Genomic DNA, 17,500 nt, shown 5'->3' on the forward strand with positions numbered 1-17,500 from the left:
TTTTAATTCCTTGTTTTATTGTTGTGATAATTTTCTTTTCTTTTATGTAAAGCACTTTGAATTACCATTGTGTATGAAATGTGCTATATAAATAAACTTGCCTTGCCTAGAGAAGAGGAGCAGCTACAGTCTGAATGCTCAATGACATGCATGCGTTCAAAGAGCTACCACTGCCAGTCAAACGCTTGGGATCAGTAGGATTTTAAACGTTTTTTAAAGAAGTCTCAAGGCTGCATTTATTTGATCAAAAATACAGAAAAAACTGAAAAAATTTGAAATATTATTGCAATTTAAAATAATGGTTTTCTATTTTAAATAGTGCTGTCAAACGATTAATCGCATCCAAAATAAAAGTTTTTGTTTACATAATATATGTGTGTGTACTGTGTATATTTATTATGTATATATAAATACACACACATACAGTATATACTTTGAAAATATTTACATGTATTTACATGCATATATGTATATTCATATAATTTATATTATTTATAAATATATTTAATATATAAACATAACATATTTTTTTGAAATATATACATGCATGTGTGTGTATTTATATATACATAATAAATATACACAGTATGCACACATATATTATGCAAACAAAAACTTTTATTTTGGATGCGATTAATCCTTTGTCTAGTGCTAAAGTCGCGCTTGTGTGTGTGAGACGCGGGAGCTGATGGCAGGGGGACGCTGGATATTTACGGCGGTCAGTGTGGATATTGTGGATGAGTTCTTCTGTGTCCTCACGTTCTATTAGTTCTACAGCTTCAGTTTCTGAGCTTTCACGCTTAGTAACACATACAGCTGTTCCCTCACCACAGTGCAACAGTGAAAAGAGACCCCTTTCAAACAGTGTCGCGTTCCCAACGTTGTTTAAGCGACACACACCGGTATTGCGGTATTTAAAAAATTCATATCATAACAAAAATAAACACCGGTATTCGGTATGAACCGGTATACCGCCCAGCACTAATGCGATGCATCGATTTTAAAAAAGTGTGCATCAGATACGAGTTGGCATTTGTATTGGTAAAACCCGATTTATTTATATATAATTACTAGTGGATGTGCTATACTTTTATTGTTTAGAAAGTGACCAATAATCTGTTACCAATATTTTGTATGTAGATTGATTTCTCCTCTCTAAATTTTCTGAAGGCGTTCTCTCGTCACTGCTGCTGCTTGAATATTAGGAGTGCAACGGATCGTAGACGTACGTACGGACCAGGCCCCACGGTTCGGCACGCATGTGCCAATAAATACCTGCTTCTGCTAATCAAACAAAACCCAAAAACAAAAATATGATCCGAACCGTGAATTTTGTGATGCGTTGCACCACTATTGAATATGATGCATCACAATACTACTGAGACCTGAGGAAAAGCCTTTATTAAAGGGATTAAAGTCCTTAATGTCGATCATGGATCAATCGATCCAGCATGGCAAACAGCGAATATATTTGTGCTGTTTAATGCATTTGAGATGTGTTTTCCTCAGTGCATAACTGGCATGCCACAGGTATATTCTCTATCTGTAGATGTTAGAAAGTCATGCAAATATATCCATTTTGCTGTCAGGAGTGGGCGAGTGATCGAGCGCTGCGAACCGCATTGTGTGGAATCGAATCGAATCGAAATCGGATCGCACTGCATCGTAATAGGGGTGAATCGTACCGTTTCACATCGGTAGCTGTATCTGTAAATGTGTCTTCAACTATGCATCGGCCTCAGTTATGAGATGCACATCCCTAACACTTACGTGAAAACAGCTAGACAACTGTTACACTACTGAAAACTGCAGTCAGGTTAGCAGTGCTGCTGTTATTCCGGAGATTGCGTTTTCCTCACCTCTCTGTGCTCCTCCTCATCCTCGTTCCCTTGATTACTTGACGTCTCTTCAGAGTAATAGATCTTATTGCTGGTCAGGACAAAGAAGTGAGGATACCACTCCTGTGAGGACAACAGTGAACATCCACGATGAGCTTCAACAATCTGCCGTCAGATTTAGATGAAGATTTAAACGAAGGCGAGCTCACGTGGTTGATGGGATCCTCCAGGTACAGGATGCCGTTCTTGATGGAGTTGCTGATGTCGTTCTCCGAGTAGGGCGTTGAAGACGAGACCTCCTCGTACGCACTTCCCTCAGCTAATTTCTTGTGCTGAACACATCAATCCAACAATGAATGTTCTTAGCTGAGAAAATCTTAATGATGGCATTTCCTGCCATGTAGCCAATGGGCTCTCACCTTGATCAGGATCTTCCTCTTGAGCTGATTGGGCGAGGGGAGACCGTCGGCTGAGATGTCCACCGCTTTGGTCAGGAGCATCTCTCCAAACACTTTCTTAAAGTAGGTGGCCATGTTTCTCTGCTGGACAATACTGCAGTGGTCCTCGATGGAGAGGATGATGGGATAGCTGTGTGCAAACACCAAAGTGTTGATGACTGCATAACACACATTCAGAAGATTCCCGTATGAAAACATCACACAAGCACACAGAGAACTGGTGTGTGCAGACGCCACACTCACTCAGACGTAATGAAGGCGTGTTCTTTGATGGTGGAAAGCACATCGTTGAACTTGATCTTGGTGGTGAGGGTGTGACCGTGGTAGATAACAGGCATCCCATCAGGACCGTCCCAGCAGTCCACTGCAAAAAAAAGCACACAAACACACGTTACAGCCAGCTGCCAGAGACACAACAACACACTTACAGGACACTGATATTGCCGCGTCAGTCTAGTCTCATAGCTCTAGCTCAAAAAAATTAATAGTTCGTCAAATTTCAGTTCCTAAAAAATTAAAAAATTAATATAATTGCTATACATTTCTGCACTTTTTGTTTGCCTGTTTATTGTTACTGTATGTGTTTGTTACATAAAAAAATTTAATAAACAAAAAACAAAAACTAATAACCAAAAGAAACAAATCAATGAAACAAACAAACCAAAAGAAACAAACTAATGAAACAAACAAACCAAAAGAAACAAACTAATGAAACAAACAAACCAAAAGAAACAAACTAATGAAACAAACAAACCAAAAGAAACAAACTAATGAAACAAACAAACCAAAAGAAACAAACTAATGAAACAAACAAACCAAAAGAAACAAACTAATGAAACAAACAAACCAAAAGAAACAAACTAATGAAACAAACAAACCAAAAGAAACAAACTAATGAAACAAACAAACCAAAAGAAACAAACTAATGAAACAAACAAACCAAAAGAAACAAACTAATGAAACAAACAAACCAAAAGAAACAAACTAATGAAACAAACAAACCAAAAGAAACAAACTAATGAAACAAACAAACCAAAAGAAACAAACTAATGAAACAAACAAACCAAAAGAAACAAACTAATGAAACAAACAAACCAAAAGAAACAAACTAATGAAACAAACAAACCAAAAGAAACAAACTAATGAAACAAACAAACCAAAAGAAACAAACTAATGAAACAAACAAACCAAAAGAAACAAACTAATGAAACAAACAAACCAAAAGAAACAAACTAATGAAACAAACAAACCAAAAGAAACAAACTAATGAAACAAACAAACCAAAAGAAACAAACTAATGAAACAAACAAACCAAAAGAAACAAACTAATGAAACAAACAAACCAAAAGAAACAAACTAATGAAACAAACAAACCAAAAGAAACAAACTAATGAAACAAACAAACCAAAAGAAACAAACTAATGAAACAAACAAACCAAAAGAAACAAACTAATGAAACAAACAAACCAAAAGAAACAAACTAATGAAACAAACAAACCAAAAGAAACAAACTAATGAAACAAACAAACCAAAAGAAACAAACTAATGAAACAAACAAACCAAAAGAAACAAACTAATGAAACAAACAAACCAAAAGAAACAAACTAATGAAACAAACAAACCAAAAGAAACAAACTAATGAAACAAACAAACCAAAAGAAACAAACTAATGAAACAAACAAACCAAAAGAAACAAACTAATGAAACAAACAAACCAAAAGAAACAAACTAATGAAACAAACAAACCAAAAGAAACAAACTAATGAAACAAACAAACCAAAAGAAACAAACTAATGAAACAAACAAACCAAAAGAAACAAACTAATGAAACAAACAAACCAAAAGAAACAAACTAATGAAACAAACAAACCAAAAGAAACAAACTAATGAAACAAACAAACCAAAAGAAACAAACTAATGAAACAAACAAACCAAAAGAAACAAACTAATGAAACAAACAAACCAAAAGAAACAAACTAATGAAACAAACAAACCAAAAGAAACAAACTAATGAAACAAACAAACCAAAAGAAACAAACTAATGAAACAAACAAACCAAAAGAAACAAACTAATGAAACAAACAAACCAAAAGAAACAAACTAATGAAACAAACAAACCAAAAGAAACAAACTAATGAAACAAACAAACCAAAAGAAACAAACTAATGAAACAAACAAACCAAAAGAAACAAACTAATGAAACAAACAAACCAAAAGAAACAAACTAATGAAACAAACAAACCAAAAGAAACAAACTAATGAAACAAACAAACCAAAAGAAACAAACTAATGAAACAAACAAACCAAAAGAAACAAACTAATGAAACAAACAAACCAAAAGAAACAAACTAATGAAACAAACAAACCAAAAGAAACAAACTAATGAAACAAACAAACCAAAAGAAACAAACTAATGAAACAAACAAACAAATAAACCAAAAGAAACAAACATATCAAAAGAACCAAACAAACAAGTACAGGAAATTCAGATTTTTTAAACACCTTTTATTCCAGAACCTAGAACTGAAACAGCAGGATATATTTTATTATTTACCAACTAAAATAATGTAAATATACAGTGTACTAGAAGCGTAGTCTGCTAGTTTTACTACTGGGAGGAAAAGGTGAAAAGAGAACTATTGTAAGAAATGTTGCTCAATACAAAACAGTTGTATTATCAGCATGTTAGTTTCAAGATAAAAAAACAGAAATATTTAAAAATGAGTTTGCATGTAAAGCATTCATCAACAGCAGTGTGCAACGTTAATAATGGCTGTTGAGACTCACACTCGATGCATCTGCAGCCCATCCGCAGACAGCGGGCGTACGCCTCCAGAGACGACTCACTGGAAAACTGGTCTCCCGTCAGATAGCTAAAAATACAAGCACACAGGTCAGGGCCTGTCTGAGTTACTCCCTAACACACATCAGCACTGACACACACCTTAGTCTCAAGATCAATAACCTCACACCTCTACTACAGCTCATAAACCACGCCAATATTCTTTACAAACAAGTCAAAGGATTCTTTCCATTCTGTCAGTCTTTAATTGCTTCCCCTTAAACTACCTAACAGCTTTATAATCTAGTTACACCAGTTAAACACAAAAATCTACCTTAATTGTTCTGGAGTCACGAAAGAAAACAAATGCTAGGATTTCAAATAAATTATGCACTCAAAGCAAAAGTATGCAATGAACAACAGTAACACTTAACCGGTCTGAAAGTCCGGTTAATATCGTATGAAAAGATACAAAAATCTCTCCACTCATCTGCCCTTTTCAGATTCAGACACTCCCCAACATTTGTGTCTTTCTATTCACGTTTACAGGATACTGACAGATACACAATACACTTTCACAGATGACTTCTCTTTGTTCAAGTTGCATATTGTGTTGGTTGTTCAACATTACACATTAGGAAGCCACAACTCTGAAAGCACGTGTACGTCAGCCAGACATTTATTTGACAGGTTCATTTTCATAATTATTATGGCAACACATTTATGATTTAGTGTGTGTGTGTGGGTGGGTGTGTGTAAATATATACATATATATAATCTTTGGGAATAAGATGTTTACACACAATAATAAGAATGTAGGAGAGCATCGTGCAAATCTGTTCAAAACCTTTTCCCATTACCTAACATTTTAATTCTTTGAGGAGGAATCATGTCATACTCTAACTAATCAACCAGTCAGTTTTTCCCCCATCATGTAACAATGAGGATTCATTTTATACTATAACTAACTAACTAACTAAAACTAACTAACCAAATCTTTCCCCATCATCTAACATTAAGTTTCAATGAGGATTCATTTTATACTATAACTAACTAGCCAAGTAACCAATTCTTTCCCCATCATCTAGCATTATGGCTCAAGGATGATTCATTTTATACTATAACTAACTAACTAAAACTAACTAACCAAATCTTTCCCCATCATCTAACATTAAGTTTCAATGAGGATTCATTTTATACTATAACTAACTAGCCAAGTAACCAAAACTTTCCCCATCATCTAGCATTATGGCTCAAGGATGATTCATTTTATACTATAACTAACTAGCCAACTAACCAATTCTTTCCCCATCATCTAACATTATGGCTCAAGGAGGATACATTTTATACCATAACTACCTAACTAGTCTTTTCTCCATCACCAAACATTTAGGTTCTTTGAGGGCGTTTAATTTTATATTCTAACAAACCAACATACAGTGGTGGCCAAAATTGTTAGAACACCTGACAGGTCTGAAAATATTGATCTTTTTGCCTCCAAAACAATTTCATTTCATAATGTTCATTAAACATGCAGATGGTTGCTCTGAGCACAACAAATATCAGATGAAGCGAGTTGTACTGTTTTAACCTTTTGCAGCAATTATAGCAGCACATCTCTAGTCGTACAAAACTAATGTTATCCCATGCCTTCTGCAACTCAAGCCAAAGGCTTTCCTTTGAATGTACAATAGATCTGTCCAGTTTATTTTCCAACTCGCTCCAAATTTGCTCGATGGGGTTGAGGTCTGGACTTTGAGGAGCCAGTCCATCATTTTCAATGTTGCAGCAGATTCCTTCCATCGCAGGTAGATCCGCGAATACTTCGTTTTATGGGTATTGTAATGGCCAATTCAACAAAAACAACTGAAACCTTTTAAATATGCCAAGTGTTCTAACAATTTTGGCCACCACTGTACCAACAGAAACCAAAACATTTTCCATCATCTAACATTTTGGTTGCTTGAGGAAGAATTATTTTATACACAAACTAACAAACAAACCAACCAACAAACCCTTTTCCCATTATCTAACATTCTGGTTCTTTGAGGATGATCAATTTTACACTAACTATAACTGACCAACTAAAACAAAACTGACCAACTAACCAAATAATGGACCGACCAACCAACTACCTAACCAATGGATGACCAACTAACAAAATGGATGAATGTAAATTATCTAGAGACCACACATTACGGTCCTTTATCTGTCTGTTGATAACTTATCTGACTAGTTACTTGCTACCTGTAGAGAGAATTTAAAAACATACAGATTCTTGATTAATTAGCACTGTATAACTGAAACTACTGAAAACATACTGAAAAGACACCAGTCCATTTCTTAGTTTTTTGCTCACATTAGTGTGTAGTTTAGAGGGAGTGCTGGTCACTCCTCTACTCACGTGTTGTGGGACGAGGAGATCCAGTAGTGGGACAGGGGGTTGTTCATGTCCTCGGGCCTCACCTGATCGAGCTGCGAGTCCCAGATAGTGTTCTCTTTAGAGAACAGATACGTGAGCAGCTGAGAACCGCAAAACATGACGCTTGCGTTACAAACAGCAAGTAAGCATGAGCAAGTAGCCTGTTCAACACTAAAACTGGCTTAAGAGCTAAACACCAATTCTCATGAAGGGGTACAAAAAAAACTGGTCTGGTCTTTTTCAACAAATTATAAGTGAAGGGAATATTAACTCGGAAAAGTGGTTCTACAAGGACAGGAGGTCAAAGTAAATATTAAATAAGCCATTTGGTTTTCTATTTACTTTACAGGAGTTCATACATAGCTACATATCGTTTAAAAACAATAAACTTGAATAAATAAAATGCATTCGGATCTCAATTTGTGTGAAAATATCCACTCCAATTAGCTACAAAAAAACAAAACAATATGAACACAATACCATGAAATGTAAGCTACATCTTCATGAAAGTTCAATAAATATACACCTCATTTAAGTAGTTATTTCAAACAGCAGATGGAAATTCAAAAGCGAGTAATTAAGGTCAGAAAGAGGCAGATCAGGCATATCAAACAAAGATCTGAGGTCACAGCAGGAAGTGGTGATGTGGGTAAAGCGTGGTGCTTGCAACTGCACAGCTATTGGTTTCTTTCCCAAGGAACTAAACGCATGCGTACCCAGAATGCACTAATCACTGCATGTGTATGTAAACGTCACCTCGTCTTGATGAAAGTATGGCTGCTCGATCTCTCGCAGAGGATCCTTCAGGTAGAGGAACATGAACTCCTGCACCTTGTTATTGTCTGTAGCCCAGAGCTCCTGCAGACACACACACACACACACACACACACACACACACACAGAGTTACTACCAAACATCTCTTTTCTGTACCAACACGCCACGCTGTACTGTACAAACAACTATACATCTGTCCAATTCATGTGTAAACAACGTCTGGTTTTGTTTGTGTAATAACATGAGAAGTGAATGTCTAACCTTCTGATGTTCAATCAGGAAGTTCTGGAAGTCCTCCAGTAAGATCTTCTGCTCTGGTCTCTCAATAAGCCTGAGGAAGCACACAAACACACAGATCAGTGTTACAGCAGCATGTCTGGACACCCAAGAGACTTCAGATGAATTAAACATTGTGCAAAATACAATAATGACCATCTACTAATAGGTCATATTGTGCACAATTCATTAGTGATATATTTGCATTTACATTTAGCAGAAGCTTTTATCCAAAGTGACTTACAAATGAGGACAACAGAAGCAATCAAAACTAACAAAAGAGCAATGCTGAGAAAAGTCTCGGTTAGCCCAACGCAGTACACGTAGCAAGGTTTGTTTTTTATAATAAATAAAATGAAAACAAGTAGATAGAAGAGAAAATGAATAGGTTACATTAGTGTTAGAGGCTCTATTTCTTAAATAAAAAGAAAGCAAGTATTGTAAAAAGTTTAAGTGTTAAAGGATCAAGTTTTTATGAATAAATAAAAAGAAAACAAGTAGATACTGTAGAATAGAAATAGAATAGAGAGTGCTAGTGTTAGAGGATCAAGTATAGATGGAGGATGCGTGTGTGTATATATATATATATATATATGAAGACTTTGGTTCCAAAACTCTATAAATCCATTTTTATTAATTTGAGTAAAAATGTGCAAGAAAGTGGCAAGATGAAAACCACTATTTTCTGTTTCAAACTTTTACATAACATCTTTAGGTTAGAATAACATTAAAAAATCTAATCCAGATTTTGATAAGATTTATTATAAAACCTGATTATTTTTCCCCCCAAAATGCAATAAATCCATTGAATCAATATAAAAGTTACATAATGTTCATTAAACATGCAGATGGTTGCTCTGAGCACAACAAATATCAGATGAAGCGAGTTGTACTGTTTTAACCTTTTGCAGCAATTATAGCAGCACATCTCTAGTCGTACAAAACTAATGTTATCCCATGCCTTCTGCAACTCAAGCCAAAGGCTTTCCTTTGAATGTACAATAGATCTGTCCAGTTTATTTTCCAACTCGCTCCAAATTTGCTCGATGGGGTTGAGGTCTGGACTTTGAGGAGCCAGTCCATCATTTTCAATGTTGCAGCAGATTCCTTCCATCGCAGGTAGATCCGCGAATACTTCGTTTTATGGGTATTGTAATGGCCAATTCAACAAAAACAACTGAAACCTTTTAAATATGCCAAGTGTTCTAACAATTTTGGCCACCACTGTACCAACAGAAACCAAAACATTTTCCATCATCTAACATTTTGGTTGCTTGAGGAAGAATTATTTTATACACAAACTAACAAACAAACCAACCAACAAACCCTTTTCCCATTATCTAACATTCTGGTTCTTTGAGGATGATCAATTTTACACTAACTATAACTGACCAACTAAAACAAAACTGACCAACTAACCAAATAATGGACCGACCAACCAACTACCTAACCAATGGATGACCAACTAACAAAATGGATGAATGTAAATTATCTAGAGACCACACATTACGGTCCTTTATCTGTCTGTTGATAACTTATCTGACTAGTTACTTGCTACCTGTAGAGAGAATTTAAAAACATACAGATTCTTGATTAATTAGCACTGTATAACTGAAACTACTGAAAACATACTGAAAAGACACCAGTCCATTTCTTAGTTTTTTGCTCACATTAGTGTGTAGTTTAGAGGGAGTGCTGGTCACTCCTCTACTCACGTGTTGTGGGACGAGGAGATCCAGTAGTGGGACAGGGGGTTGTTCATGTCCTCGGGCCTCACCTGATCGAGCTGCGAGTCCCAGATAGTGTTCTCTTTAGAGAACAGATACGTGAGCAGCTGAGAACCGCAAAACATGACGCTTGCGTTACAAACAGCAAGTAAGCATGAGCAAGTAGCCTGTTCAACACTAAAACTGGCTTAAGAGCTAAACACCAATTCTCATGAAGGGGTACAAAAAAAACTGGTCTGGTCTTTTTCAACAAATTATAAGTGAAGGGAATATTAACTCGGAAAAGTGGTTCTACAAGGACAGGAGGTCAAAGTAAATATTAAATAAGCCATTTGGTTTTCTATTTACTTTACAGGAGTTCATACATAGCTACATATCGTTTAAAAACAATAAACTTGAATAAATAAAATGCATTCGGATCTCAATTTGTGTGAAAATATCCACTCCAATTAGCTACAAAAAAACAAAACAATATGAACACAATACCATGAAATGTAAGCTACATCTTCATGAAAGTTCAATAAATATACACCTCATTTAAGTAGTTATTTCAAACAGCAGATGGAAATTCAAAAGCGAGTAATTAAGGTCAGAAAGAGGCAGATCAGGCATATCAAACAAAGATCTGAGGTCACAGCAGGAAGTGGTGATGTGGGTAAAGCGTGGTGCTTGCAACTGCACAGCTATTGGTTTCTTTCCCAAGGAACTAAACGCATGCGTACCCAGAATGCACTAATCACTGCATGTGTATGTAAACGTCACCTCGTCTTGATGAAAGTATGGCTGCTCGATCTCTCGCAGAGGATCCTTCAGGTAGAGGAACATGAACTCCTGCACCTTGTTATTGTCTGTAGCCCAGAGCTCCTGCAGACACACACACACACACACACACACACACACAGAGTTACTACCAAACATCTCTTTTCTGTACCAACACGCCACGCTGTACTGTACAAACAACTATACATCTGTCCAATTCATGTGTAAACAACGTCTGGTTTTGTTTGTGTAATAACATGAGAAGTGAATGTCTAACCTTCTGATGTTCAATCAGGAAGTTCTGGAAGTCCTCCAGTAAGATCTTCTGCTCTGGTCTCTCAATAAGCCTGAGGAAGCACACAAACACACAGATCAGTGTTACAGCAGCATGTCTGGACACCCAAGAGACTTCAGATGAATTAAACATTGTGCAAAATACAATAATGACCATCTACTAATAGGTCATATTGTGCACAATTCATTAGTGATATATTTGCATTTACATTTAGCAGAAGCTTTTATCCAAAGTGACTTACAAATGAGGACAACAGAAGCAATCAAAACTAACAAAAGAGCAATGCTGAGAAAAGTCTCGGTTAGCCCAACGCAGTACACGTAGCAAGGTTTGTTTTTTATAATAAATAAAATGAAAACAAGTAGATAGAAGAGAAAATGAATAGGTTACATTAGTGTTAGAGGCTCTATTTCTTAAATAAAAAGAAAGCAAGTATTGTAAAAAGTTTAAGTGTTAAAGGATCAAGTTTTTATGAATAAATAAAAAGAAAACAAGTAGATACTGTAGAATAGAAATAGAATAGAGAGTGCTAGTGTTAGAGGATCAAGTATAGATGGAGGATGCGTGTGTGTATATATATATATATATATATGAAGACTTTGGTTCCAAAACTCTATAAATCCATTTTTATTAATTTGAGTAAAAATGTGCAAGAAAGTGGCAAGATGAAAACCACTATTTTCTGTTTCAAACTTTTACATAACATCTTTAGGTTAGAATAACATTAAAAAATCTAATCCAGATTTTGATAAGATTTATTATAAAACCTGATTATTTTTCCCCCCAAAATGCAATAAATCCATTGAATCAATATAAAAGTTATTATTCATATTGAAACGGTTGAAAATACACAACAAAGTAAGTTGATCCACATATGACAGCCTCTGAACTTGGTCAATAAAAATCTTATTAATAGCTTACGTTTCTTCCTCACTGCAGAAACCACCACAGGTTCATCAATGCCGTCAAAATTATTACTTTTTTAGGGCTGCACAATAAATCGCATGTGATTATCATGCACATCTCGTCAGTAAAGCCGGTTCTGTGATTAGTAGTAAATCTCCATCACGTGCATTCAGATGGAGCGGCATTTAATACACAGAGCCGTAGTTCACTGACAAGCTACGCAATATGGCATTCATAATCGAAGGCGATTCATCTGCGATTATGAACGTGATATTGCGTAACTTGTCAGTTACTGTCTAGAGTGCGTGGAATGGTGCGCTGCGATTGTTTGAGCGGATCTATCACATGCTGCAGAGAAGAGAGACTGGCGTTTGTCACGGTTTGGAAAGAAAGGGAGAAAACATGACAGAATAACTCGGCGGATATCACATTTTGCATAAAATTAAAAATTGACTTTTCAATCCATTACAACCAGATACAATACTGATTTTGGCGGGAAATGGCCAAAATTTGAAATTTTTTAAAATGGTGTTTATCATGTTTTGGAACCAAACTATATATTGGGTTCCAAAACATGATAATCGCGATTAATTGCATCCAAAATAAAAGTATTTGTTTACATAATATATGTGTGTGTACTGTGTATATTTATTATTTATATATAAATACACACTCATACCCAGCCAATATTTTGAAAATATTTACATGTATATATTTATATAATATATAAATATATTTAATATACAAATATAAAATTTTTCTTAAATATATACATGCATATGTATTTATATATATATATATATATATAATAAATATACACGGCACACACACATATATTATGTAAAATAAAACTTATTTTGGACGTGATTAATCGTTTGACAATAAATAAATATATATATATATATACACATATAATTTTTTTTTTTTAAGGGGTCATATGATGCGATTTAAATTCTTCCTTTTTCTTTGGAGTGTTACAAGCTCTTGGTGCATAAAGAAGATCTGTAAAGTTGCAAAGACTAAAGTCTCAAATCCAAAGAGATATTCTTTATAAAAGTTAAGAGTTAACCACACCTACCTAAAACGCCTCGTTCTAACACGCCCCCACATGTCTACATCACTATGTGGGAAGATTTGCATAACGCCGCCCAAATGTTCACGCAAAGAAAGAAGACATAACTTTTATTCTCGCTGTAGTTTTGTTGTTTCCGCCGCCATGTTGTGAAAGCTAAACTACTTTGTTTGGTCTCCCAAAAGAGGAGGATATCCGCTTCGTCATGCCTAGAGCTGATCCGTGCTGGTCGCTGAGGGAATACATCAACTTCGCTGTGGATCACCAGATCAGCTTTCACCGTGGACGAAGCGGAGTCCAGCCCGGGGTCCTCACATGTCCTTCCGAAATCGCCGCCCGCGCCGTTCTCAAGCCCGCCCGCCTCTGTTCACTCTAACCCTCCCGCCATTCCTCACGCTAGCCCCCGGCCTCTGTCGCTGTAGTTTTGTTGTTTCCGCCGCCATGTTGTGAAAGCTAAACTACTTTGTTTGGTCTCCCAAAAGAGGAGGATATCCGCTTCGTCATGCCTAGAGCTGATCCGTGCTGGTCGCTGAGGGAATACATCAACTTCGCTGTGGATCACCAGATCAGCTTTCACCGTGGACGAAGCGGAGTCCAGCCCGGGGTCCTCACATGTCCTTCCGAAATCGCCGCCCGCGCCGTTCTCAAGCCCGCCCGCCTCTGTTCACTCTAACCCTCCCGCCATTCCTCACGCTAGCCCCCGGCCTCTGCTCACTCAAGGCCGCCGTGTGTGACGCTGTGTTTCGTTGTGAAAGTGAAAATACTTTGTTTGGTCTTCCAAAAATGGACACGACTAGAAATCAGTGGTTAAGTTGTATTTACAACACTGTTCCAGAACACTTCAACCCAAATATTCAGATGTGTGCAGCACATTTTATGGAGGACTGTTTCCTGATCCTGGGAGAGTAGCCTACAATGCCGGTTGTTCTGACTCACAGACTGCAAGTAAGTTTTTTTATATTTAAATAGTTTTTATATTTTTTATATTTAAAGCAAGTTTTTTGGGCAGTGTAGAGTAGGGCTTGTTGTTTGTCATTTCTCCGATCACAAATACAGACATGGTTTTATGTTTACGCGGCGCGATGCAACGCAACGCATAAAAAGACAGTTTAAGTCATTATAATCCGTAATTATGTCCCCACTGGATGCAACAAATGCCTTGTTTATAATGGGTTTTAATGTTTTTGTCTCGTTGCTCCGGCCGGACAGGGCATCACAGTATGGTGAGGGGCGTAACATTTCCGTCACACGCTTGAGGTATTCGGCCAATCACAACGCACTAGATAGCTGGCCAATCACAGCACACCTCGCTTTTCAGACCGAAGAGCTTTGTAAAAATCGACACGTTTCAGAAAGGCGGGGCATAGAGAAGAAACAATAATGTACAGTATGTGGAAAATAATGTGTTTTTTGAACCTTAAACCGCATAAACACATTTCATTACACCAAATACACAAAATAATGTTCTTTTTAGCAGCATCATATGACCCCTTTAACTGATGAATTGTGCACAATAAGACCTATTAGTAAATGCACATACATATTATATAGCATATAACATGGTATATAATTAGCTCAATAAAATCCTATGGAAGCCTGTTTCCGTCACTGAATAAAAAAGAAAACACAATGTAATTGTGACTTCTTATAAAGTCACAGTTCTGAAAAATAAAGTCAGAATTGTGAGATCAAAAGTTTTTTTTTTTTAATTCAGAAATGGGCTTCCATAAACCCCAATCAATTCAATCAACCCTACATTATGTATCCTTAAATTCTGTTTTACCCGTAAGTTCATCATATTATGGAAGTTTAATGAGTTGCAAATGCTATTTTATGTTATCTGTAAATACCTTATCTTATACAAGTAAATAAGAGAGCGAGTGAATACCTTTGCAGCAGTGGAATCTCCATCTACAAAAACAACACAGATCAAAATGCTGATTATGTGAATAATGCAATTAATATCTGATGTATTGTAACTACACCCATTTCACAACCACTACAGTAAAACACCCAGATTCACGTCTGGAGCTCTAAACCCCAACCTTATATAGACACTAATGAACTGATGTGATAACAATCAGAGATGCAGCACACACACACACACACACACACACACACACACTGCTTTAAGTGCAGGGGTCATCAGTGCCGCGTCTATCTCTGTCTCTGTGTGTGTGTGTGAGAGTGTGACAGAGTGTGTATGTGTGTGAGAGAGTGTGTGTGAGAGTATGAGAGTGTGTGTGTGTGTGTGTGTGTGTGTGTGTGTGTGTGCGCGCGAGAGTATGAGAGTGTGTGTGTGTGTGTGTGAGCTTGAGTGTGGCCTAATGGCTTTTAGCTGATGGATCTTGTGGCTTTTTAAAAGGGCGAGTATTGACGTGAAGGCCACTTGAGAAGCGGGGCGACTGATGGGGTTTAAGTGGCTCTGAAGAGGCCACATATAAATAACACATACAAATAAACGTGACTTACTGATTTCTGTGCGTCAAACATCAGGCTGCGGTACAACTGCGCAAAATGACTATAAGATACATCTCCATTCCTCGGCTCTCCATCCTAACCAAGTAATTACATGAAAACCTTATAATGTATAACAGCGATTATAAAGTGAACTATTAATTCTGCAGTGATCTGAGAGAAGTGTTTGTTACCGGAAGTTTCTCTCGTAAGAACCTCATATTGGGAACTCTGTAGTTGACCTGGCACAGCATACTCTTCAGATCCTTACAGGAAATTCTGCAAACGAACACAAAACAACATCAGCGTCAGGTGTACGAGGAAGCTCAGTACTGTTAGTGTTTTCTTCAGTCGGGTTTACTCCTCTCGTGTGCTTAAAAAAAAGCTTTAGCAATGTTAACATAATAGAAAGAATTACATGCATCAAAGTGGTCATTTGTGTTGTATACATATTCACATGTATGCAGGCTGCATTATCTGATCAAATACACATAAAAAGCAATAATATTGTGAATTATTATGACAATTTAAAATAGCTGTTTTCTGTGTGAATATGTTGTAAAATGTAATTTATTTCTGTGATGCGGAGCTGAATTTTCAGCATCATTACTGCAGTCTTCAGTGTCACATGATCCTCCAGAAATTATATAATATGCTGATTTATTATCAGTGTTTTATTTATTTGTTTGGAACCTGTGATACGTTTTTAAGATTCTTTGATGAATAAAAAGTTCAAAAGAACACCATTTATTTAAATGTGAAGACTTATGTTGTTTGAAAAGATTTAAATCACTCTTTATTAGTTTAACACATCCTTGGTGAATACAAATATTCATTTACTTAAAAACAAAAAAAAGAAAGAAAACAAATTACTGACCCCAAACCTTTGAATGGTAGTGTACAATGTTACAAAAGTTGTATCTTAAATAAATTCTGTTCTTTTGAACGTTTTATTCATCAGAGAATCATGAAAAATATCACAGGTTCCAAAAAAATATTAAGCAGCACAACAGGTTCAACACTGATAATAAATCAGCATATTATAATGATTTCTGAAGGATCATGTGACACTGAAGACTGGAGGAATGATGCTGAGATATTCAGCTTTACATCACAGGAATAAATGACATTTTACTAAATATTCACATAGAAAACAGTTAATTTAAATTGTAATAATTTCACAATATTACAGTTTTTTTCTGTATTTTTAATCAAATAAATGCAGTCTTGATGAGCATAAGAAACCTTTAAAAAAACAGAAAAAAATCTTACTGATCATAAATTTATTTATTACTTTATGTATGCATTTTATGTATTTATTAGATATTTAACACACAGAGACACTGTCAGTATGTACAGGTGAAGACGCAACTTTCCAGTGTGAGCGGAAAAGATTATTCATTTCTACGTGTACATCATTTATCTGATTTAGACACAAGCTGGAAGTGTACCTCCACACGACCACCATTTCATCCGAATGCAACACCTCACACAAAGCTCATGTGTCTTTCAGCCACTCTCGCTGTATTTACCTTCAGTGTGTGTGTGTGTGTGTGTGCACTCCTACACACACACTCTCATGATCTGAGCTTTGTTTCCTGCTGCAGGATGTGCCGTCTCTGAGCTCTATTTACCCAACAGGAGAGTGTGTGTGTGTGTGTGTGTGTGTGTGTGTGTGTGTGCGCGCGAGAGTATGAGAGTGTGTGTGTGTGTGTGTGAGCTTGAGTGTGGCC

General features: G+C 36.3%; 1 protein-coding gene across 1 annotated transcript in view; it reads right to left on the reverse strand.

Moving 5' to 3' along the window:
- plcg1 (phospholipase C, gamma 1) overlaps positions 1 to 17,500 on the reverse strand; it is an 80,170-nt gene that overhangs the window by 40,308 nt on the left and 22,362 nt on the right. Inside the window, exons 8-19 of the mRNA XM_016240901.1 lie at positions 15,199 to 15,221; positions 11,315 to 11,384; positions 11,041 to 11,142; positions 10,267 to 10,385; positions 8,537 to 8,606; positions 8,257 to 8,358; positions 7,483 to 7,601; positions 5,084 to 5,169; positions 2,540 to 2,660; positions 2,258 to 2,426; positions 2,048 to 2,170; positions 1,860 to 1,961 (exon numbers count right to left, since the gene is read on the reverse strand). Of these exons, the coding sequence (XP_016096387.1) occupies positions 1,860 to 1,961; positions 2,048 to 2,170; positions 2,258 to 2,426; positions 2,540 to 2,660; positions 5,084 to 5,169; positions 7,483 to 7,601; positions 8,257 to 8,358; positions 8,537 to 8,606; positions 10,267 to 10,385; positions 11,041 to 11,142; positions 11,315 to 11,384; positions 15,199 to 15,221 (1,206 nt within the window). The remainder of the gene's footprint in view (positions 1 to 1,859; positions 1,962 to 2,047; positions 2,171 to 2,257; positions 2,427 to 2,539; positions 2,661 to 5,083; positions 5,170 to 7,482; positions 7,602 to 8,256; positions 8,359 to 8,536; positions 8,607 to 10,266; positions 10,386 to 11,040; positions 11,143 to 11,314; positions 11,385 to 15,198; positions 15,222 to 17,500) is intronic.

This window comes from Sinocyclocheilus grahami, unplaced genomic scaffold (genome assembly GCF_001515645.1).
Source record: "Sinocyclocheilus grahami isolate Dianchi unplaced genomic scaffold, SAMN03320097.WGS_v1.1 scaffold604.1, whole genome shotgun sequence".
Lineage (NCBI taxonomy): Eukaryota > Metazoa > Chordata > Actinopteri > Cypriniformes > Cyprinidae > Sinocyclocheilus > Sinocyclocheilus grahami.